Source organism: Mesoplodon bidens (genome assembly GCF_964165515.1).
Source record: "Mesoplodon bidens genome assembly, chromosome: 2".
Taxonomy (NCBI): domain Eukaryota; kingdom Metazoa; phylum Chordata; class Mammalia; order Artiodactyla; family Ziphiidae; genus Mesoplodon; species Mesoplodon bidens.
Window position 1 is genome coordinate 171158984 of NC_138177.1, and position 22857 is coordinate 171181840.

At 50.9% G+C, this 22857-nt stretch overlaps 1 protein-coding gene across 1 annotated transcript; it reads right to left on the minus strand.

The window, feature by feature from the left end:
* Nucleotides 1–20595: 20595 nt before the first annotated feature.
* Nucleotides 20596–22448, minus strand: FAM43B (family with sequence similarity 43 member B). The gene has a single exon (XM_081224856.1). It carries the CDS (start codon nucleotides 22071–22073, stop codon nucleotides 21087–21089), a length of 987 nt encoding a protein of 328 aa, XP_081080982.1. The 5' UTR covers nucleotides 22074–22448; the 3' UTR covers nucleotides 20596–21086.
* Nucleotides 22449–22857: the final 409 nt, after the last annotated feature.

Consider the following 22857-nt stretch of genomic DNA (forward strand, 5'->3'; position numbering starts at 1 on the left):
TGAAAGCCCAGAATCCCAGGCAACCAGGGAACTCCCTTATAAAACTCTTTTCAAAATAATGTTTTAAATGCTTAGAATTATAAAGCAAGCCAGTTGTATTAAAATACAGTTATCAGAATAGTTAAAATATTTGTATACTTTTAAATTAATGCATTAAATAACAAGCTCTAACAGTAAGCCTAATAACTACTGTGATTTTGAAGTCATGATAGGAGTAAAATGTATTTTGGAATGCTGCAATAAAGTGATGTGAAAATATTTATGATTTACATTGGTGACAAAGTCACAGGTACTGTAATATTTCTGTGATTTGTTGTCTACCTTTATGAATGATGGGAAGGCTAAACTTTAGTTAGAAGTTAGTAAAATTAAAGGCATATTTTTTTCCTTCTAAGTTCATGGACTCCCTGAATTCTATCCAATGACTCAGTGGGAGCCCATGGGCCCTACAATAAGAACCCTTGCCTCGTTTTTAAATCTTTTCTTCCTTTGCTGTGAGTCTGTTATAAATGACGTATTATTGGCTTTAAAAATATTTCTTCTAAAAGTCTCTGTCTTTTGGTCAGATACTTCAATCCATTTACACTTACTGTAATTATTGTTATATTTTAGATTTTCCCTGCCATCTTTTTTTTTTAAATAGATCTTTATTGGAGTATAATTGCTTCATAATACTGTGTTAGTTTCTGTTGTACACCAAAGGGAATCCGCCATATGCCTACACATGTCCCCATATCCCCTCCCTCTTGAGCCTCCCTCCCACCCTCCCTATCCCACTCCTCTAGGTCATTGCAAAGCACCGAGCTGATCTCCCTGTGCTGTGCGGCTGCTTCCCACCAGCCGACTATTTCCATTCAGTCGTGTACGTATGTCGACGCTACTCTCACTTCGCCCCAGCTTCCCCCTCCCACCCCGTGTCCTCAAGTCCATTCTCTGTGTCTCGCTCTTTACTCCGGCCCTGCAACTAGGTTCATCAGTACCATTTTTTTTTTTTTTTTAGATTCCATAAACATGTGTTAGCATACGGTATTTGTTTTTCTCTTTCTGACTTATTTCCCTCTGTATGACAGACCCTAGGTCCATCCACCTCACTACAAATAACTCAGTTTCGTTTCTTTTTATGGCTGAGGAATATTCCATTGTATATATGTGCCACATCCTCTTTATCCATTCATCTGTCGATGGACATTTAGGTTGTTTCCATGTCTTGGCTACTGTAAATAGTGCTGCAGTGAACATTGTGGTACATGTCTCTTTTTGGATTATGGTTTTCTCAGTGTATATGCCCAGTAGTGGGATTGCTGGGTCATATGGTAGTTCTGTTTTTAGTTCTTTAAGGAATTGTTTTCCATAGTGGTTGTATCAATTTACATTTCCACCAACAGTGCAGGAGGGTTCCCTTTTCACCACACCCTTTCCAGCATTTATTGTTTCTAGAGTTTTTGATAATGGCCATACTGACCGGTGTGAGGTGATATCACATGGCAGTTTTGACTTGCATTTCTCTAATAATTAGAGATGTTGAGCATCTTTTCATGTGCCTCTTGGTCATCTGTATGTCTTCCTTGGTGAAATGTCTGTTTAGGCCTTCTGCCCATTTTTTAACTGGATTGTTTGTCTTTTTGATATTGAGCTCCAAGAGCTGTCTGTATATTTTGGAGATTAATCCTTTGTCTGTTGTTTCATTTGCAAATATGTCCTCCCATTCTGAGGGTTGTCTTTTTGTCTTGTTTATGGTTTCCTTTGCTGTGCAAAAGCTTTTAAGTTTAATTAAGTCCCATTTGTTTATTTTTGTTTTTATTTCTGTTACTCTAGGAGGTGGGTCAAAAAAGATCTTTCTGTGATTTACATCAAAGAGTGTTTTTCCTATGTTTTCCTCTAAAAGTTTTATAGTGTCTGGTCTTACATTTAAGTCTTTAATCCATTTGGAGTTTATTTTTGTGTATGGTGTTAGGGAGTGCTCTAATTTCATTCTTTTACCCATAGGTGTTCAGTTTTCCCAGCACCAATTATTGAAGAGGCTGTCTTTTCTCCACTGTATGTTCTTGCCTCCTTTGTCATAAATTAGGTACCCATATGTGCATGGGTTTATCTCTGGGCATTTTATCCTGTACCATTGGTCTATATTTATGTTTTTGTGCCAGTACCATACTGTCTTGATTACTGTAGCTTGTGGTATAATTTGAAGTCAGGGAGCCTAATCCCTTCAACTCCATTTTTCTTTCTCAAGATTGCTTTGGCTATTCGGGGTCTTTTGTGTTTCTGTACGAATTGTAAAATTTTTTGTTCTAATTCTGTGAATAATGCCATTGGTAGTTTGATAGGGATTGCATTGAATCTGTAGATTGCTTTGTGTAGTATCGCCATTTTTACAATATTGATTCTTCCAATCCAAGAATATGGTATATTTCTCCATCTGTTTATGTCATCTTTCATCAGTATTTTATAGTTTTCTGAGTACACGTCTTTCACCTCCTTAAGCAGGTTTATTCCTAGGTATTTTATTCTTTTTGTTGCAATGGTAAATGGGAGTGTTTCCTTCATTTCTCTTTCTGATTTTTTGTTGTTGGTGTATAGGAATGCCAGAGATTTCTGTTCATTAATTTTGTATCCTGCAACCTTATCAAATTCATTGATTAGTTCTAGTAGTTTTCTGGTGGCATCTTTAGGATTTTCTATGTATAGTATCATGTCATCTGGAAACAGTGACAATTTTACTTCTTCTTTTCCCATTTGTATTCCTTTTATTTCTTTTTCTTCTCTGACTGCTGTGGCTAGGACTTCCAAAACTATGTTGAATAAGAGTGGCCCTGCCATGTTAGTTACTATAAATATCAACTAGAATGAAGTTTGACTTATACTATAGAAAACTCCAAATAATAATGGTTTAATTAAGATACAATTTTATCTCTCTTTTAGTCTAGGACTCCATAGTCATCAGGGATCCAGTTTCCACCTTCTTAGTTGTAGCTTCCATCTTCAAGTTTATCTTAAGATTCAAGATTGCTGCTGGAGCTTTAGCCTTCACAAACTCATTCCAAGCAGCAGGAAGGAAGAATGGTGGAAGAATAAAAAGGGTGTACCTCCACTTACACTTCATTAGCCATAACTTAGTTATCTGGTCTCATTAATAGTAGCAAAAGATACTGGGAAACGGTTTTTTTTTGGTTGGGTACATTGATGACCTGAATAACATCAGGGTTATTTTATTAAGGAAGAAGAGCATGGTGGACTTTAGCAGTCTCTGCTTTAGTCTCCCGACCACAGGTGTGTCCAACCATCAACAGCAGTGGCTCTGAACCTTCATTATGGTACCTGACCCATAGAGGACCGTCCTGCCATCTGGTGGCAGGTTGGTTACATTGGATTCCTTTCATTGTGCAAGTGGCATAGATTTGCCCTCACTGGAATAGACATTTATTCTAGCTATGGTTTTGCATTCTCTTCTGGCCATGCTTCTGCCAGCAACATTATTAGCTGATTTACTGAATGTCTTATTCATAATCATGGTAGTCCAAATAGCATCGCTGCTGACCAGAGATGTTTTTCAGCGAAAGAAGAAAAGAAATTGGTGGATGAGTATGAGATTCACAGGTGCTGCCACAAACTCTTATCATCAGAATCATCTGGCTTTATGGTGACATGGCCTACTGGTACTTGGTTAGTATTGGCTAGATGATAACTTTGTACAAACCTTAAGTGCTGGCCCAAGTTGGCATATGCTCTGATTCAGCAACCAATGCAAGTTGATTTTTCTCTCTTTTCCAGAATCCATGGGTCAGGGAATCTTAGGCTGGATCACTTAAAAATTTTTTGCTCCCCTTTCCCAAGGCCTTGGGCTCTGCTAGCTTAGAGGTCTTGGTATGCAAAGGAAGAATGTTTCCACCAGAGCACCACCGAGGTCCCATTGATTTGGAAATTGAGACTGGCATCTGGCAGTTTCAGACTTCATGCCCTGGATGAACAGGGGAAAATCGGTGGGTGGGTGGGGTCCTTTTGTGTTGGCTAGAGTGACTGATTCTGGTTATCAAGGGGGGAAATGCATTTGCTGCTGCACAGTGGGAACAGGGAGAAGAAATGTGTCTCTGGATCCCATGAAACCCTCTGGGGTGCCTTTTAGTTCCATGGCCAATGGTTAAAAATTAATGGAAGATGACAGCAACCCAGTGTGAGTAGGACAACCATGGGCTCAGCTTCCTCCTGAATGAAGCTCAGGTGACCCCCACCAGGTAAAAACCTTTGACCACATGAAGTGCTTGCTGAAGGCAAAGGAAAAATGGAATGTATAGTAGAGGAAGGATGTTATAAATGCCTCATGACCAATAACAGAAATGAGAATTATATCACTTATCTATATATTCTTCCTTCCTTGCTATGCCATGCATATATTTAGTGATGGTGCTAATTGTCTCTCTTTCTTCTTCTACCATTTTGTATAGGGTCAAATGTTGGTGGTAAACTGTACAGTTTAGTGCATAGATTATAGAATATGGAATATTGTGGGATTGAGTTTAGAGAAATGAACATACTCAAGCTCCCCGGAGTGGGAGCTGGGTGCAGTTACTGCTGGGACTTCGGATTTTTTTTTTTTTTCCCTAAGGAAAGGATAAGAATGTTCTTTTTTGAGATACCTTTGCATTAATTTGGGCAGTAACATGTTGTGGTTGTTTTATGGACGTTTCAGCATGGAAAGTAGGGTGGAAATGGATGTTGAGGAACTAAGGAGTGAACTGTGGCAAATACTGAAGACCGACCCTGCTCAGCATCTCTTCATAATGACTTCTACTGTAGAGGCTGGAAGGCTAGAGAAGACATTACCAGGCTCTCTTGCAGCTAGGATTTCCATATGTCACCTGGCTTCTGCCAGGAAGATGCAAACACACCAGAAATGGAAAGTAGAATTGAGCACTGGGAGGAGGTAGACACATGGCTCTTCTGGATGTACTGAAGTGGAGGCATTTCAGTTCTTCTGAGGCAGGTGTGGAGGAAGCCCTAGAGCCAGTTCAATTCCCACCTTCTTGGTGCTAACAGGAGTGTCAGCTGCTTCCCACCTTGGCAGCTTTCCTGACTGTGACTAGGGCAGTGAGATTCTTGAGTCAGCAGTGGTGGCAGTGGTGGCAGAAGCTCCCCTGAAAGGCTAGTTTTGCAATGAGGTTTGGGGGTTATTCCTGGAATGGAATAGTAGTCTGCTTCTCAGCCCTTCTAACGAGTTTGAAACCAACCTAATCACCTTAGCTAACCTAAAAATAGTCTCCATGCTCCAAACATCCCAGGGGAGCTCCCAGGCCAGTCCTTTCCCTACTCAGAGCCCAGGGACAGAGGAGTGAAGGCAGAGCTGGTGGGGGATAAACAACTTCTTCTGGAACTCTCTGCACAGTGTCCTACTCCGGGTAGCACCAGGCACTTGCAGATTAATTTTTAACATGACCCAGGGGAGTCCAAAGGGCTGAGTTCCCACCTCTGAGATCATGAGATCCTATTCCCTTCCAGGGGTCTCTGGCCCGTGGGGGAGGCAGCGGGAGAGCTGGACCCAAAGATGCACCCTCTGTGGCAACCCTCTGTGCATCTCTGGCCAAGGTGAGCCAGGATATGTCTGCGGTGTCTCCCTCCCCTCACAGGTCATGGCTGCAAGGACACAGGGGAGGAGGAGGAGGAGTTTGCCTGCCTGGGGGTGGGGGACAGCAGGAAAAGCCCCAGAGAGGAGGTGATACTGCAGCTGGATCTTGAAGGACAAGTAGTTCACGAGTGAGTTGAGCAGGGAAGGGCATTCCAAGAAGAGGGAACAGCTTGAACAATGGCTCAGAGATGCCGTCCACATCTGTTTCCCTATAGTGATTAATGGCAAAATCTTTAAAGTGCCCCGTGTATGGGGGCTTGTTCTGGAGCCTGCAGGGGAAGATGCGGGGGAGGGCATTCTAGGCCCTGCCCGTCTCAGATAAAACATATCCCAAATGATTGACTGGATCAGGCAGCTGTGAAATGGGGGACATCAGAGTTTGATGAGTTCCTGTCAAGTGTGAGGTCTTGCGCTGGGCGCTGTGACACACCTGCCATCCTCACAGCCACCCTGTAGGGGAGGAGGGCTGCCCATTGTACAGATGAGGATACTGAGGCTCTGAGAGATGAAATCTGTGGCACAGGGTCCTTCAACAAGCAAGAGAGTGGCAGAACCAAGATCTGACCCAAGATTTTTATGACCCTAAATGCCATCCAGGGAGAGGACAACAGGTTCAGTAAGACATGTGGCAAAAATGCAGCTGCGTTTTCCTCCTGCCCCTGGGCGGCTCAGTGGAGCTTGGGCCGTTCCCGTAGCAAGCCTGGTTCTTCAAAGAGAGGGGCCTCCTGCTCTCCCTGGGGTGGGGCTCTGGGGGGCAGAGGGCCCCACATTCTCCTGGCTTTGCTCCTACTTCTCTGCCGTCTCCATCCCTGGCTTCTTCTCTGCTCAGCCACCAAGCACGGAGGGGTCTCTGCCTCTGTCTACATTCACGCCTCTCCTCTCCCAGGTAATTTCATCCAGAATTATGGCTTGAAATGCCATCGAGAATCATCACTTCCAAACTTACATGCCTTGTTCTTGGAAATAGTCTTGCTTATCCAGCTGTCCACTTGGCCTCTCCGTTTGGATGTTTATTGGCATCGTAACTCAAGGAGATCTGAAACAAAACTTCCGTCCTCACCTGATCCCCAACCTGTCCCTGCCCCTGCCCTGGTCTGTGCCTCAGTTAAAGGTATGATCAGTTACTCAGGCCACAAACCTAGAAGTGACCCTCTATGCCTTGCTTTCCTTCATCCCCCATTCACTCCATCACCAGGCTCTGGCTCTACCTTCAAAATACGTTTTGAATTCAGCCACTCCTCCCCATCTTCACCGCTGCAGCCCTGGTCTACGGCACCACTGGTTCACAGCTAGACCTCTAATTGGTCTTCCTGCTTCCTCTCTTACTCCCTCTCCCAATTCCATCCTTTAAAAAGGGGTCTGAGTGTGTTTGAAAACACAACCCCGAGGTTTCCACTAATTGGAATAGAACCCAAAGCTTATGCAGCCCTGCCCCCCTCTCTGGCCTCATGTCCTGTGAGTCTCCATCACCCACTAGCCACATTCAACACACCAAGGACGTTCTCATCATAGGATCTTTGCGCAGGTTGTTCTCTCTCCTGGATGTCTCTTCCCGGGGGGCCTTCAAATGGCATCTGCTTTGAGAGGCTTTCCTGACTGCATCTCGCCGTCACTCTCTCCTGTTACCCCACTCACTTTCCTTCAGATGGCGCCTCACTATCTGATAACATTAGCTATGGGCTGACTGTCTAGAATGGCAGATGGATGTCTATCTTGTCTCCTGGGCACCTATGGCCTGGCACGTTGTAGAGGTTCAAAAAACATGTGAAAGGGAAGGATGAAGCCCCCCAAAGTACAGTTCAGGGCAAACTCCGGGGGCCCAGAAAAGACCCAAGAGTCCATAGTAGATTTGTCCACCTTGGTTACTTATCCTTAAATAACTGCCCATTGGGGCCTCCTGGTCTCTGTCTGAAATTCCTTTCTCCCTGCATTCAAGAGTAGTCAGGTTAAAGTCCACCCAAGGCAGCCCTTAACCTCCTAATCTGCAGCCACCACAGGCAGATTTAAGGTGACCTCACAGAATTCTCCAATATCAATTCACCTTACACTGGGATAACTAGAAAGGCCAACAGAGAGGGTTCCCAAAGCAAAGAAACTTGGCTCCATAATATGATAATAATAATGACTACACTTGACTGAGCTATTATTTCATGCCAAACAAGATACAATGCTTTCCATACATTTTCTCATTCAATCCTCAGAGACACACCTTGAGGCTGTTGTATTCATTATCTACTGCTGTGTAACAAACCACCTTAACATGGAGTGGTTTAAAGGAATGACCATTTTACTTGCTCGCAATTTGGTAGGCCAGCAATATGAACTGGACCCAGCTGGGCAGTTCTTTTGCTGGTCAGGCCTGGGGTCACTCACGTGCAATCATCCAAGGGAACAAATGGGTTCAAGAGGTTTAACATGGCTTTGCTCACATGTCTGGAGGTTGGTGCTGACTGTCGACCAGGTCAGGTGTCTCCAGCAGGCCAGCATGGGCTTCTTCCAGGGGATGGCAGAGTTCCAGGACATCAAGCCCCAGTGTGCAGCATTTTTCAAGCCTTTGCCTGAGTCATGTTTGCTGATGTCCCATTGCCAGAGGAATTCACACAGCCAAGCCCAGAGTCAATGTGAGAGGGGACTTACACAAGGAGAGATAATTCATCAGAGGCCATTACTGAACAATCTATCATGGAAGTTAGTATGTTATTATCCATGTTTTACAAGTGAGGAAACGGGGAATCAGAAAGGGTAAGAAACATGCTCCAGGTCACATGGTTACGAAGAGGCAGAGTGGGACAGAAATCCTTGGCTCGCAAGCCTCAGGATCTCCACTGCTTTGCAAAGGCAATTAAGTCCCCACTGTGAGGAACCAAATTCCCACCAAGGGAAATGATATCAAGCCCATCTTCACCAGGCTCTCAGGTACACTCCTTTTATTACATCCAGTCAAAAATCACATCAGCTGGGACTTTCCTGGTGGCTCAGTGGTTAAGAATCCACCTGCCAATTCAGGGGACATGTATTCAAGCCCTGGTCCGGGAAGATCTCACATGTCACGGAGTAGCTAAACCCGTGCGCCACAACTACTGAACCTGTGCTCTAGAGCCTGCGAGCCACAACTACTGAGCCCACGTGACACAACTACTGAAGCCGGCGTGCCTAGAGCCCGTGCTCCGTTCACAATAAGAGAAGCCACCACAGTGAGAAGCCCACGCACCGCAACAAAGATTAGCCCCGGCTCGCTGCAACTAGAGAAAGCCCGCGAACAGCAACGAAGACCCAATGTAGCCAAAAATAAACATCAATAAATAAGATAAATTTATAAGGGCTTTCCTGGTTGTGCAATGGTTAAGAATCTGCCTGCCAATGCAGGGGACACGGGTTCGAGCCCTGGCCCGGGAAGATCCCACACGCCACGGAGCAACTAAGCCCGTGTGCCACAACTACTGAGCCTGTGCTCTAGAGCCCGCAAGCCACAACTACTGAGCCCGCGTGCCACAGCTACAGAAGCCCGTGTGCCTAGAGCCTGTGCTCCACAACAAGAGAAGCCACAGCACTGAGAAGCCCCCGCGCTGCAATGAAGAGTAACCCCTGCTCACCGCAACTAGAGAAAGCCTGCGCACAACAATGAAGACCCAACACAGCCAAAAATAAATAAATAAAATAAATAAAAATAAATGTAAAAAAATTTATAAAACAGAAATCGCATCAGCTTAAGTTACTTAACTTCTGCTTCTCAGGCTGCTCATCTGTAAAGTGGGTCTAGTAACAGAGCTCTCTTTTCACTGTTTTATTGTCTGTTCTTGCCCTGCTAGAATGGAAGCCCCTTGAGGGCTGGGATTTTTGTCTGTGCTGTTCACTGCCCTAACCCCAGTGCCTAGAACTGTGCCTGGAATAGCGTAGCTTCTCAATAAATCTTTGTTGAGTGAATAAATGGATGCATGGATGAGTGGGGGATTAGTTGCAGGATAGGTGGGAGAAGATGAGGAAAGGATAGAGCCATGTCTCTGAGAAAGCTTAAAAAAAAATTGAAAAGCCGCTGGCTTCTATTCTCTGCCTGGAATGGTTTGCAAACTACCTGCTTGGTCTTCAAGCCTGTGGTGAAGCCCCTCATCCCTCATGCAAAGTCTAATCACATGGGGCAAGGGGGTCACCTCTTCAGGGATGCCCACTTTTTTTGGCTCTGCCTTCCTTAGTGCTCGGTGTCCTCTCCATTCAGCTGGCAGATGAGGAAAGCAAAAACAAGGCTTGCTTGGGGCAGGAATGTGAAAGAGGCTCACATGCCATTGGCTAGAACGTAGTCACATGGCCACACCCGGCAGCAAGGGAGGCTGGGAAATGTGTAGTCACGCCTCTGTAGGGAGAGGTGACGGCTTTGGGGATCATCTTGCCAGTCTCTTCCACGACCATTTCTAGCCCAGAGATTTTGTAACCTTGGAATTTTCCATCTTGTAGCACCCACTTTCCTTACACCACTCTACTTTTTCTTTTCCATACATGTGTCTCCTTCTAACAGAATGTATTCATTTACTGTGTTTCTTATTTATTATTGGCCTCCCTCACTAGGATGTGGGCTCCACAAGGGTAAAGTTCTTTGGTGTTTTGTTCATCACTGTCTCCTCAGGACCCAGGACTGGGCCTGGCGTGCAGAAGGCACTCAATATTTATCAGAAGAAAGTTGAATGGTTGCAAGTGTGGCCCTCTGGCCTGCAGCCTGGTCCTGAGAGCACAGTAAGCCCTAGACAGATGGTAAGTCTCTCCTCCGCCTGCTGGAAAAGCCACAGTGGGGTCTGGGGAGTGTCCGGGCCTGGCTGAGAAAGGGCGCTGCGCCTGAGCTTTCCCAGGTGACTGACTCGCCCTGTGCAGGTCAGCAACCCTCTTCTCTGGCACAGCTCCACACCCAGGATGCCTGGACCCCTGACTCCATTCAGGCCAAGAGGCTTACTTCTCTGGAGAAGTGGCCATTTCAGCCAAGTCACCTGTACTCCGTGCTGTCCTCATGCACAGGGTAGCCTATACCAGTCCATTTTCCCAGACAGAACCTGATTTTTTATGTTTGTTATTAAAAATATTTATTTTATTTTATTTTTTATTTTTTATTGTTTTGGCCACACCGGGAGGCTTGTGAGATCTTAGTTCCTTGACCAGGGATTGAACCTGCACCCTCAGCAGTGAAAGTGTATAGTTCCTGTGAATTCCCTGGAACCTGGTTTTTTAAATGTAAAACACAGAAGGGAGCTTGGTTCCTCTTTTCCAATTTTGGGGGACAAACACAATGGTCAGGTGGCAACTTCAGAGCATTCGAGCTATAGAGCCGTCCAGCTTCTGTAGCCTTCCTGTGCCTCATTTTTGAGAGGAGGAGACAAAGCCCAGAGAGGTAAAGGGACTTGACCAAGGTTACCCGGGGTTCCGGTGACCAAGAACTCCCGGGCAGTGCCCACAGCATGCTCCCAGAGGACAGGTGTCTAGGTCCCCCTCCTGGCTGGTTCCCTTCTCTGGGCAAGACATCAGTGATGGGAAGGGCACAAGGAGACAAGAAGAGATGGCTTGGGGCGGGGTGGGGGGGGCGGGATGAGGAGAGGCCACCCTGAGCTCTGCCTGGAAGCACACAGTGTGGTCAGGGACCAAGCAGAGAGGAGGGTAGAGGCAGCAGAGAAGGGTGGTAGCCTGAGGGCTCAGAGAGAGGCTCTGGTCCTGGCTTTGAAGGTGAAGAAAGAACATCATCCTGACCTGTTGCCTTTGAATCTTTGCAGGATCCTTACCCCCTCCCAACCTCTACGGAAGCTGGCAGCCAGCACTCCCTCGAGGAGCCAGGGCCACCAGCCTTCACAGCCCTGTTGTAGCACAGACACCTCTTGGTGCAGAGGAAGCACCACTGGACAAGCAATCAGGAGACTTGGGCTCTATCAATTCAAATCATTACTAAACACCTACGACTTGCCAGGCACTGTCTTCAGCAGGCAAGAGCTCTGCCCCATGGGGCTTCTATTCTAATAGGGGAAACTGTTGATGAACAGACAAACACATGCCTGAGATCATTACAGATGATGACAACAAGCAGGGTAATGGGACAGATGATGGCTGAACAGGTTAGTTTGAGTCGTGGGGAGGGTGGAAACAAGGAGGGCCTCTCTGAAGAGGTGACATTGGAGCTGTGATCTGTATGTGAGAAGGTGGCAACCATGTAAAAATCTGAGAGAGGTGTGGTCCTTCCCTGGGACGTGGCAAGTGCAAAGGTCCTGAGGCAGAAATGAGCTTGTGTTTGGGCAAATATGACTGGTGAGAGGGACAAGAGGAAGAGTATAAAAAGAGGCTCCTTCCCTTTGTCATTATCTCTGTGGGATTTGAGTACATCTTATCTCCTTACTTGACCCCTAAATTTTGGGCATCTGTAAGTTTAAACAAACCTTTCTTGGTCCTATTTCCAATTTTTATTTTAACATCTTTTGTACAGAGGACAGGATATTCTTAGTCTGAGAGTCAGAAGACCTACATTATGGCCCCAGAGTTTTCAGTAGCAAGCAGTGTGACCTTGGACAAATCCCTTTTCTCATCTTTAAACCAGGAGATTGGACCACAAGCTCTAATGGCCCTTCTGGCTGAGACATCCCAGCACCGGGAATTCATGTTAACTCTTCTTGATCCTCTTTATTTTCAGCCCACGTGTGGATCTGCTCAGCATACATCTGCTCCTTCTTCCAGGATCTGCACACATTTATTAGATGCTTTTAAAAACATGAGACAACCTGTACAGACATTAGCAGGAGATGGTTGACTATATCATGCAGCTATTAAAAGAAGAATGAGTTACACTGAAATCCCCTGAGCTGGACGGAAGCGCATGATGTAAGTGATAAAACTAGCTGTGGGATGTTAGAGAAAGACTCCGTTTTTGTGAAAACCAAACGACAAAATCTCTGTGTGTGTGTATGTGGGTTTGTTTATGCTCACAAGTCAGGAGAAAGGTGGGAGAGAATAAGCAGCAGTCTGCAACATTAGTTATCTAGGAGTGTGTGTGTGTGTGTGTGTGCGCGCGCGTGCGTGCACATGTGTGCGCGCTTCCTCTAAAGACAGTAGCACGCTTCCCAGAACCCATCCCACCCTCTGGGCCTGTTTATCAATGGGATTCTGGCAGAGGGTACGTGATGCCAGTCTCCGAGTTTGTGTCCTTTGGAGACTGAGGGAGGTAGAGAGGAACAGGTGTGGGCAGTGTCCACTTTGATCTTGGAATGTCCCTCTCACCTCCTGGCACCTGCGCCTCTATTTCAAAGGCTGCTGAATGATCACAATCTGAGGCTGGTTTTGGTGGCAGGAGAGGCACCAGAGCTGTCCAGGGCCTATGGGATCCAAGATCACAGGCATGATTACAACAAGAGAAGCAGATGCTCCAGCCTGCTGTTTCCTGCTCCTGCTTTAGGACTTCAGAGGCAGCTTGGGCTGCAAGGGTCTTCTGGGCCCTCCCTGGCCATCCCCCTGACTGCAGACGGATGAAACCAGCCATCCCTCCAGCCTACCCTGGGGGGCGGTGTGTATGGGGAGCTTATTGTTTGAGCTGCTTCCGGGTCATGTAACTCTTCCCTCCAGGGAATCCCTGCAGACATCTATTTTAAACCTCCCTTGCTGCGGTCCGTGTTCATTTCCTTTGCCTGGGCTCCTCCCCCCCCAAAGAGGAACCCTTCAGCCTGGATGTCGTGGAGCGGCCTCACTCCAGCTTTCTTGTCCGTAAGGAAGTCCGTAAGGAAGCACCCTGCCCCGTATATGGTGCTTGATGCTTTTCAAAGCCTCTCATGTTGCATCCCACGTGAACGGCCCTTTACAAGAATCCTCTGAGGCAGAAATACCTAGGAGTATTGCCTCCATACTACAGAAGAAATGGGGATGCAGAGCAGTTAAGTGACTTGTCCATGTCCCAGGATGAATAACAGGCAGTTCTGGGTCTCTCACTCTTGAGATCAGCCTGCTCAGATCCCGATCCATCATCAGAGGTGCCCCCTCCACACTGAAGGTCTCCTGGGAGGTTGGCTTAGTGGCCACATTTCCATCTGATGAGCCGACTCCCCAGTTGCAGAGGAGTGGACCAGGGTGGGTTCATGATCTGGGGTGATCACCTAGAGCCTGGGCTGCACTGATCAGCCTTGTGCTCTAGCATTTGAATGAAGGCCAGAAACTGAGTGAAGAGGCACGTGGAGTCAGGGTCAGAGCCATGTGCTGATTGAAGTCGTGGAGGGACGGGCACTATGCGCTCCATCCATAGAGGGAAAACTGGGAAGGTGTGCGAGGGGCAGCCCGGATGGAAGATCGGGTGACCTCGGAGAGGGACAGGGCCTGGGGACTTTTGGATCCCATGAGCTGCCTGGATGTCCCACAATCAGGCAACCCTGGCAGACCCTGAAACTTTTCAACAATCCCCCTTTTCCAGAGCTGGGGACCTGATGAGAACAGAGACGGCAGGGCCAGGGCTCTCTTTTATTTTTTTTGCGGTACGCGGGCCTCTCCCCGCTGTGGCCTCTCCCCTTGCGGAGCACAGGCTCCGGACGCACCGGCTCAGCAGCCATGGCTCACGGGCCCAGCAGCTCCGCGACATGTGGGATCTTCCCGGACCGGGGCACGAACCCGTGTCCCCTGCATCGGGAGGCGGACTCTCAACCACTGCGCCACCAGGGAAGCCCCAGGGCTCTCTTAGATGTAAGCGAAAGAAGGCCCAACTCACACTGGCTTAAGCAAAAAGTACAGCTTATTGGCTCAAGGAGCTGAAAACTCCAGGGGCAGACCTGGGCAGGTCCAGTGAGATCCAGGGGCTCAAGTGATGCTTTGGGGTTTGTGGCCTGCTCTGCTTTTCCCTGTTGGCCTCTCAGCCTTTCTCTCCTCATGGTGGCAAGATAGCTGCCAGCAACACCAGACATACTCCCTACCTCTCAGCAACTCCAGCAGAAAGTGAGCTTCTCTCTTCCCAAGAGTTTCAACGAAAGTCCCAGAACTAAGTTCCACTGGCTCTGACTATGTCACATGCCCATTCCAGAACCAATCTCTGGGGCTAAGAATACAGGATGTTCTGATTGGTCAGGCCTGGATCACACGTTCTCCTCTGGAGCCCACGTGTGTGAAGTCAGCTCCGCCCAAAGCCCAGGGACCAAGAGCAGAGAATGATGGTCTCGCCAGGAGCATCAGGGCAGTGGGTCCCAAGACGAGTGCGTTAGTCAAGGTAAGCTACTTGCTGCAATAAACCCCCCAACACGTCAGCGGCTAACACAGTACAATTTCGTTTCTTTCTTTTTTTTTTTTTTTTGTGGTACACGGGCCTCTCACTGTTGTGGCCTTTCCCGTTGCGGAGCACAGGCTCTGGATGCGCAGGCTCAGCGGCCACTGCTCACGGGCCCAGCCGCTCCATGGCACGTGGGATCTTCCCGGACCGGGGCACGAACCCGCGTCCCCTGCATCGGCAGGCGGACTCTCAACCACTGCGCCACCAGGGAAGCCCCAATTTCATTTCTTGCTCCCATTGTTAGCAGGGCTGGGGCTCTACTTCCCGTGTCCATTCAGGGACCCAGGCTGGTGGAGGCTCTGTCATCTTCATCATATAGTTTCCAAGGACACCCTGGGTGATGACATCCAGCCGGCCATCAGGAGAATAAAGCAAAGGTTACGTTTTGTTTGGTCCAGGCCCTGGGAGTGACACTCATCAATTGTATTGGCCAGAACTCAGTCACATGACCACATCTCAGTGCAGGGGAGAATGGAGAGGAAGTCTCTACCATAAAGGGGAGATGGATGAATGCTGGGCAGACAAAAACAAGATCCACCTGAGCTTTCCAAGTCCTTTAGCCTTTGTCAAGGGTTCCCAGCATGCCGCAGTACTGGCCCAATCTTCCCGGCTGAGGTCTCCTCTATGATGGCTTGAACTCCACCTTCCCCCTTAATGCCTCACCTGCCCATCCTCTTTCCCTCTCAAGCTGAGTGGTGAGGAGGCTCAGTTATTCTGGATCAGCTGACAAACCCATGTGTGCTTTATGGACAGGAGGCAGTCGAGCAAAGGGAGAGAGAGGACAGCTTTGGCTCAGAGACTCGTCAGGTCTGCATGTCAGCCCCGCGATCCTTTTCGGCTGTCCTCTACTGGTCCTTAAGCCAGCAGCCTCTTCCTCTTCTCCAGAGCCTGTAGCTAAGGGCAGACAGGGACTGGAGGGAGGCTGATCCATCTCTCACAGAGGACTGGCATCTCAGCTTTCTGAAGACCTTAGCTGGGAAGACTATGTGTCAACATTTCTGCCGGCAGCAGCTAAACATTCGTTCATTCATTTACCTCTGAAGTGCTTACCGTTTGCCTGGCATTGCACTGGGTGCTAAGGTGAAAAGGAGATACAAAAGCTTAAGATATTAGATCTAATCTAGTGTTAAGGCGATCAGGCTTATGCTGGTTGAACAACTGGAGATGAAAATAAGACAAGCTGAAGCTGAATCTTCTACCGTGATTTAGAGATGATGCCACCCCAGGGCATGAACAAGCAGCATATTTAGTGTCTCAGGGACCAGGCACCTGATCTCCTCATCCCAGAGCTGTCAGCAAGGGGAGCTCCAGGTGAAATGATGATAATCAACATCATAGCAGCAGCTACAACTTATTATGTGCGTCGGGCACTGTGCTAAATAAATTATCCAAGTGCAAAGCTTTCATTCTCCCAACAACCATATAAAATCTAGACTCACCCACCCCTGTTTTCACAGATGGAAAATCAAGGCTCTAAAAGCTTTCAGAAACCTGCTCCAAGTTATAAAGCCATCAGGTGGCAGCTCTGGGAAGGGCGGTCAGGTCTATCTGATGCTCAAGCCCAGGTTTGACCGCCTGTGTGTTAAATTGGAGATGGCATCTGTCTGGATGGTCCTCCCGCTGCCCAGACAGTGCACCTGGAGGTGCTTGGTCTCCACCAGGAGCTGCTCTGTATTGTGAGTGGCAGCCCTTTGCTGGGGCTGGGCTAGACCAGAGAGTGAGAAGGCCCAGTCCTGGGGATTTGGAGCTCAGAGCAGACCCCAGGGACAGAGGCTTCAGTTTCTTCCACTGGCCTCATCTCTTGAGCTGCTGTTTTTCTCTCCAAGAATAGCCATCCATCTGAGCAGGGCGTCTGAGGATAGCTCTCCTTCAGCATCTCCAGGCAGAAGCCTGGCAGAAGGAACACTTCTCCACCCACTTGGTTTCCTATCCCATGATGGCTCTTCCATCTGGCTCGTTCATTCATGTGTTCATTCAACAAATTAATATTGAGCCTCACTCTCTGCCCTGCCGTGGTCAGGGTACTGAAGGGGGTGGGGAAATGAAGATGGATCAGTATGAGAGACAAGACACTTCCATATAAACAGGAATCCCAGGGGTAACCTAATGAGGACCACGAGAAAAGGATAGGCCACGTCCTGTGTGTTTGAGAGGAGAGATCACCCCCAGATTTGGCAGGAGTGGGGGAGGGGTGTGCATTAAGGAAAGTTCTGAGGAGGTGAGATTTGTGCTGGGCCTTGAAGAGAGGGTAGGATTGGACACGTGCAGCGGAAGGAAAGGACATTTGCGGTAGTGAGAAGGGCAGGGGCATGGGCCTGGAGGTGGGAACACGTGGCCATGCCTGGGGCCTGGGAGCACGTCCACGTGAGGAACAGGAGCACCAGGAATCAGGATGGCATCGGCGGGCCAGCTTTATCCTCTAAGCTGTGAGCCGTGGCGCAGTCACCGCAGTCACAACCCAGCCCCTCCAGAGTAGGATCAGGAGAACAGGAAATAAGGCCCCAGAGGTCCCAGGAAGAGGCTGGCCCAGATGAGACACACTGTCCCCGGCTGCCTGTTGCTCTTGGAAAGCCCTCCATTGACACATTCACACTCCAGCGTTACTTCTCAGGCCTAGTTGACCCAGTGGACCTAAGACACACACAGCATGGGGGCTGGAAGGAAAGTTTAAAGGGCATCTCACCCAGTGTTTAAAACTCGAAAAAGAAGAATCTGTAGGGTCCCATTATTCAACTGGAATCCCATAAACCCCAAAGGGAAAACAGAGATGATGCTCCAGTTAAAGCAGGTGGGGGGCGGCCTCGCCATTCCGTCTCCCCATCACTCCCCACAGCAGCTCCTGGGGCACCCCTGGGAAATCTAGGACTGGGAGAACCCTCCCATTTTTATTTTACAGGTGGGGAATCTGGTGCTGGAAAAGAGACACAGGGACACCAGATGGCTCGCCCGATGCTTCAGGGATCTTCTTGAGCTTGTGTCTAAGATCGGGGGAGAGGGCCTCCCTGGTGGCGCAGTGGTTGGGAGTCCGCCTGCCGATGCAGGGGATACGGGTTCGTGCCCCGGTCTGGGAGGATCCCATATGCCGCGGAGCGGCTGGGCCCGTGAGCCATGGCCGCTGGGCCTGCGCATCCGGAGCCTGTGCTCCGCAACGGGAGAGGCCACAACGGTGAGAGGCCCGCATACCGCAAAAAGAAAAAATAAATAAATAAATAAGATCGGGGGAGAAAGGCAGTCAGTGTATAGATGGAGGGGGCCTGGTTTTCCAGGAGGCATCTTCCTCCTTTGGTAGCAACGATGCTTGGGGCCTGCTGGCTGGGGCTGCCCTCAACACCTACTCTGTGGCCTGGTGGCAGTTGGCACTGTGCTGGCTCCCCTGTGGCTTATCTCATCCTCAACCCACTGTGGGAGGGAAGGTGGACCAGGTCCTTCCTCCATCACACACACTGAGGATGGAGATGTGGGAGTTAGGATTAGTGGTTAGGATTCCGGGCTTTCACTGCCATGGCCCTGGTCAGGGAGCTGAGATCCCGCAAGCTGCACAGCGTGGCCAAAAAAGAGACAGAGAGAGAGAGAGAGAGAGAGAGAGAGAGAAAACAACTTATAATCACCGTTACCAGGGAGAGTGGAGTGGACATGGGGGGAAGGCACACTAAAAATCCTAATCTAAAGAGAAGAATCCTGTGGGTAAAATGGTTGTTCTTCACATGTGCTGGGCATTTTATTATCTGCCAAAGCTTTTTCACAGACACGATTCTATTTAATTCTTATAATCAGCCTGTGAGGTAGATATTAGCCCCTCCCATTTTACCAGTGATAAAGGTGAGGCTCAGAGAGGCTGAGGGAGTTGCCCAACATCATACAGCTGGTAAGGAGGCAGGGACCATCCTTTCACTCTGGTCTTCTAACTCCAGGTCTAGCGAGCATACTGGGAGCAAGGAAAGGAAGAAGGCAGTTCTGTGTGTGTGTGTGTGTGTGTGTGTGTGTGTGTGTGTCTATGTTTTGGGCGGCTGCCAGAGAAGAGTGGAAGAGCAGAGGCTAAGGCTGGGAGTGTGCTTGTGAATTATTATATTGCAAGTGTTCCTTTAATTATATGCATTTCACTTGAGAATATAAGAGCCACAGGGAAGGGACTCCTGGACCGCTAGGACCTAGCTTAGTGCCTGTCCCAAGGCAGGCATTTAGTACATTTCTGCTGCAAGCATCTGATTAAAGAGGTTGTGCTTGTGACCTTGTTTCTGGGTGAGGTTGTCTCTAACACCAGAGGCTGCCTTGCAGCCCATCCTCCTCTCCCAGGGCTGACATCTTCCCACTTCCTTCTCTCCTTCTGTATATGGGGAGAAACACCAACAAATCCCCTGGCAATGCATAAGAGGGAAGCAATGAACATGCAGGGTATCCCTGTCACCCCCAAAACATGTGAAGTCAAGCCCAGCTTTCCCCTTCAGAGTCCCCCCCCACCGACCCTGCCTGGGTTTCTCCAGGGTGAAGCGGCAGTGGTACCCTCTGTTCCAGCAGCTCCAGGAAACAGAACAATCCTGATTGCTGGTAATTGCAGAGGCCACTCGTCTGGGCTCTGGACAACTCTGGGATCAGTGCCCAGCTCAGCACAGAAGTAAAGAAGATATCCAAGCTCAGGACTCCTGCTGTTATAATGGTCTGGACAGATCTCTCCAGCTCCTCTGAAAGCAAATTGGGTTGCCCACCCCTCTCCCTTACATCCTTGAGGAGACCCAGCAAATACCACCTGCTTTGACATACATACACATGAACCTTCTCAAAGATACATGGCTGATGAGAAGGCCCCAGCCCAGTGCCCCCTCCCTGCCAAATGTCGCAGAGACACTTGTGTTTGGTGCCCAGGCCGAGAGACATTCCGGGACGCTGAGACAGACAGCTGACACCCCTTCCAGGCTTGGCACAGGTGACGTGCAGGCGAGGCACCTGCTACTGTTTCCTTTCCCGACATGAAGGGAACAGCTTCCTGGCAGCAGCCCCTTCGTCCCCCCCTATCCTGAGAGTTGGCTCCAGCTGCTAAAGGGGATACTTCCTGGGGTCTTCTCCTGCCCTTCAAGGCTCTGATGATAATCTTTTCACCCCCAGCAGGCCTGGCATCAAACACAACACAGGAGTGGTGACAGGCTGAAAAAGCAGGAACACTTTATTTACAGTGATCATTTGGTGACACATAGATCTTTGGGTTTTTAGTGGCCTTGCTGAGAGACACATGGGCAGGGGTCCGCTCTCTCTGTTGGGTTACCGCATCCTCCTGCCTCATCCTGCTATGAGAATCCAGCTGCTGTCAGGACCCTCGTGCTCTGACAAGCCTCAACTTGGGGGCATCCCTCCTGTGTCCATTTTCTGGGTAGTCAGTGTCCTCAAGCACTGCCAGAGGTCCTCCTTACCTCCTCTGGAGGCCTCGTCTTGGTCCTGGTTGTGGGGCACCTAGGGGGGAACCACACACATCGGTATGCAGAAAGATGGGGTGGGTGAGGAGTCCTGTGAGGGGTGGCAGGTGCCAGGGCACAGGCTTGGACAGCCATCTGGGGCAGAGAGCTGTTACTCGGCCTAGCCTGTGGTTGGGGTTGGTAGGAACATCCCAGTCTTCTCCAGAGCCAGAGCAGTGAAGTCCCAGAAGTCCTCCAAGGGGTAGAGAGGCCAGGTATAGAGAAGTCTTCCTTGTGCGTAAGGCAGCAGACTCAGTTGCCACTTTGGGCCTGGCCTCAGTTCTCCAGGGCTACTTACTCTTCCCCCTACAAGAATGCCTCCCCAGGGTTGGTCTCATCCCAGGGAGGAAGGCTAGCCTGGTCAAGGGCAGGATCACTGCCTCCACCTGGCCAAGATCCAAGGCCACCCTCCTGGATTTCTGGAAACGTCTCTCCCCCTACTCTTGAGAGGATGTTTGGGGAGAAGGCGTGGTCTATGGGTAAAGAGACTTGGTGGGAAGCGTAGGGGGCAAATCCACAGTGGAGGGCTCCGGGAGTTTCAGGTGGGGGGAGAGGTGAGCACTGAATTCTGCTGCTCCCCCATCTGGTTCCCCAACACAAGGGCGTGTCAGGCGTCACCGTGAGCCAGGATGAGGCTCGCGGACAACAGAGACCACGAGGGAGGCACGGGCCGGGGTACCAGGGGGAGCCGTAGCGGGCAGGGCCGGGGTTAGAGGCTGTTAAGTCAGGCCGGCCGGGTCTGGGGCCGCAAGTCCTGTCCCTTCGGCTCTCAGCGCGCCTGGCCGGCCCGCTCCCGGTGGCCGGCCTTCCAGCGGCGAGGCTGCGAGGGCGGCGGAGGCGCCGGGGCGCCCCGCAGGCTGCACGTCCTCAGCTCCCGGGCCAGGCTGAGCACCTCCGGCCGCTCGCTCTGGGGGGCTCCTTCCTCGCGCTCCTCCGCCTCCTCGTCCTGGTCCTCGTCCTCCTCCTGGATGCTGCTGAGGCGCGGCGCCCCGCGGCCGCGCTCGGCGGCCGGCGGCCTGTAGGCGCACTTGGCGTTGAGCAGCCGGCGCAGCGGGGCGCGGGGCACCGAGGCGGCGGCGCCCCCCGCGAGGAGGTGCTGCTGGCGCACGTGGCGCGCGTCGCTCTGGCGCTGCAGGCGCTTGAAGTCGCTGAAAGCCGCCAGCGCGGTCTGGCGGAGCAGGCGGGCCAGGGCGCGCGCCTTGTGCGCCCGCGCCAGCAGCACGGCGTGGCAGCGCAGCACCACGGCCTTGTGGCGCGCCTGGTGGCGGTAGACCCAGGCGAAGACGCGCGGGTGGCGCCCGTCCGCCGTGCAGTAGGTGATGCGCGGTAGCAGGTAGGCGTGCGCCGGTCTGCGGCTCCCCGAGCCCCCAGAGCCGCTGCGCTCGCACGGCTGCATGCGGATGCCGTGCGGGCCTAGCGTCAGCTTCATCTTGGTGCCCCCGCCCGGCCCGCAGCGCGCCCAGATCTTGCCCACGGCGTCGTCGGTGCAGCCGTCGCCCTTGGCGTGCAGGGTGACGGCGTTGCCCAGGTACCACACGGTGTAGGTCGGGTCCTCCTTGTTGAGCTCCACTTTCTGGCGCCGGCTGCGGAACACGCGGCCCAGGCGCTCCAGCGGCCAGTCGGGCAGCAGGTCCGGGCAGGAGCGCAGGAAGCTGGAGAGCAGCGACGTGTAGGCGAGCCCCGGGCTCAGGCTCTTCGCCTTGCACTTGGCCTCGTCCTCCACCAGCACGAATTTGTTACGTCTCCAGGGCAGCATCGCGGCGGCGGCCAGAGGGGCTGGGGACGCCGCGAGCTCACAGGCGTCCTGCCCGGCGGCCGTGGGGGAGGGCGCGCAGAAGCCCGCGGCCCCGGGCTTTCGAGAAGCTGGGCGGCGCCGGAGACAGTCGGTGCTCAGAGATGCCCAGTGCCAGGCAGGGCTAGCTAGCTTCGCAGATGCCCGGTGCCCAGCCGGGCTGGCAGCCGAGATGCCCAGGCAGCGCCCGAGCGTCCGGGAACAGCGTCCCCCGGGAGTCGCTCCAGACGTCCGGGAAGCAAGGAGGGGCAGGGGCTGGGCGGGGACGAGACGCCCCCCAGGCCCGAATAGGGGGGATCCCACGGTCCCCGCCGCCCAAATTGCGGCGGCAGGGAGGTCGCCGGAGCCGGGGCTGGCGGCTGGCTGCTCGGAGGGGTAGACCGAGAGAGCGCGACTGCGGAGGGGACTCCTTCACGCGTCGCGGCTCCACCTCCCCGGGCTGCCTACATCACCGGGCGGGACCGCTAGCTCTCTTGTCCCCTCCTCTCTCTCCTCCCCCGCGCAGGCTAGCAGTGCTCTTCGCCCGAGACGCAGCACAGGCGCGGTGGATCGGGTTTAATCATTATCGTCGGAGGGGAAGGGGTGGAGGTAGGAATCTCCTGAAATCCACCGGAGGGCTTTGCCAACGCACGTTTCTCAGGTCTCACTGGTGGTCTCTAAGCTCCTCCTGGAGCGTTCGGTATCCCCCTCCTCTTTCTAGGATTCCCATTGCCCCTCACATCTCTACCCGCATCTCTGAGGGTGAGTT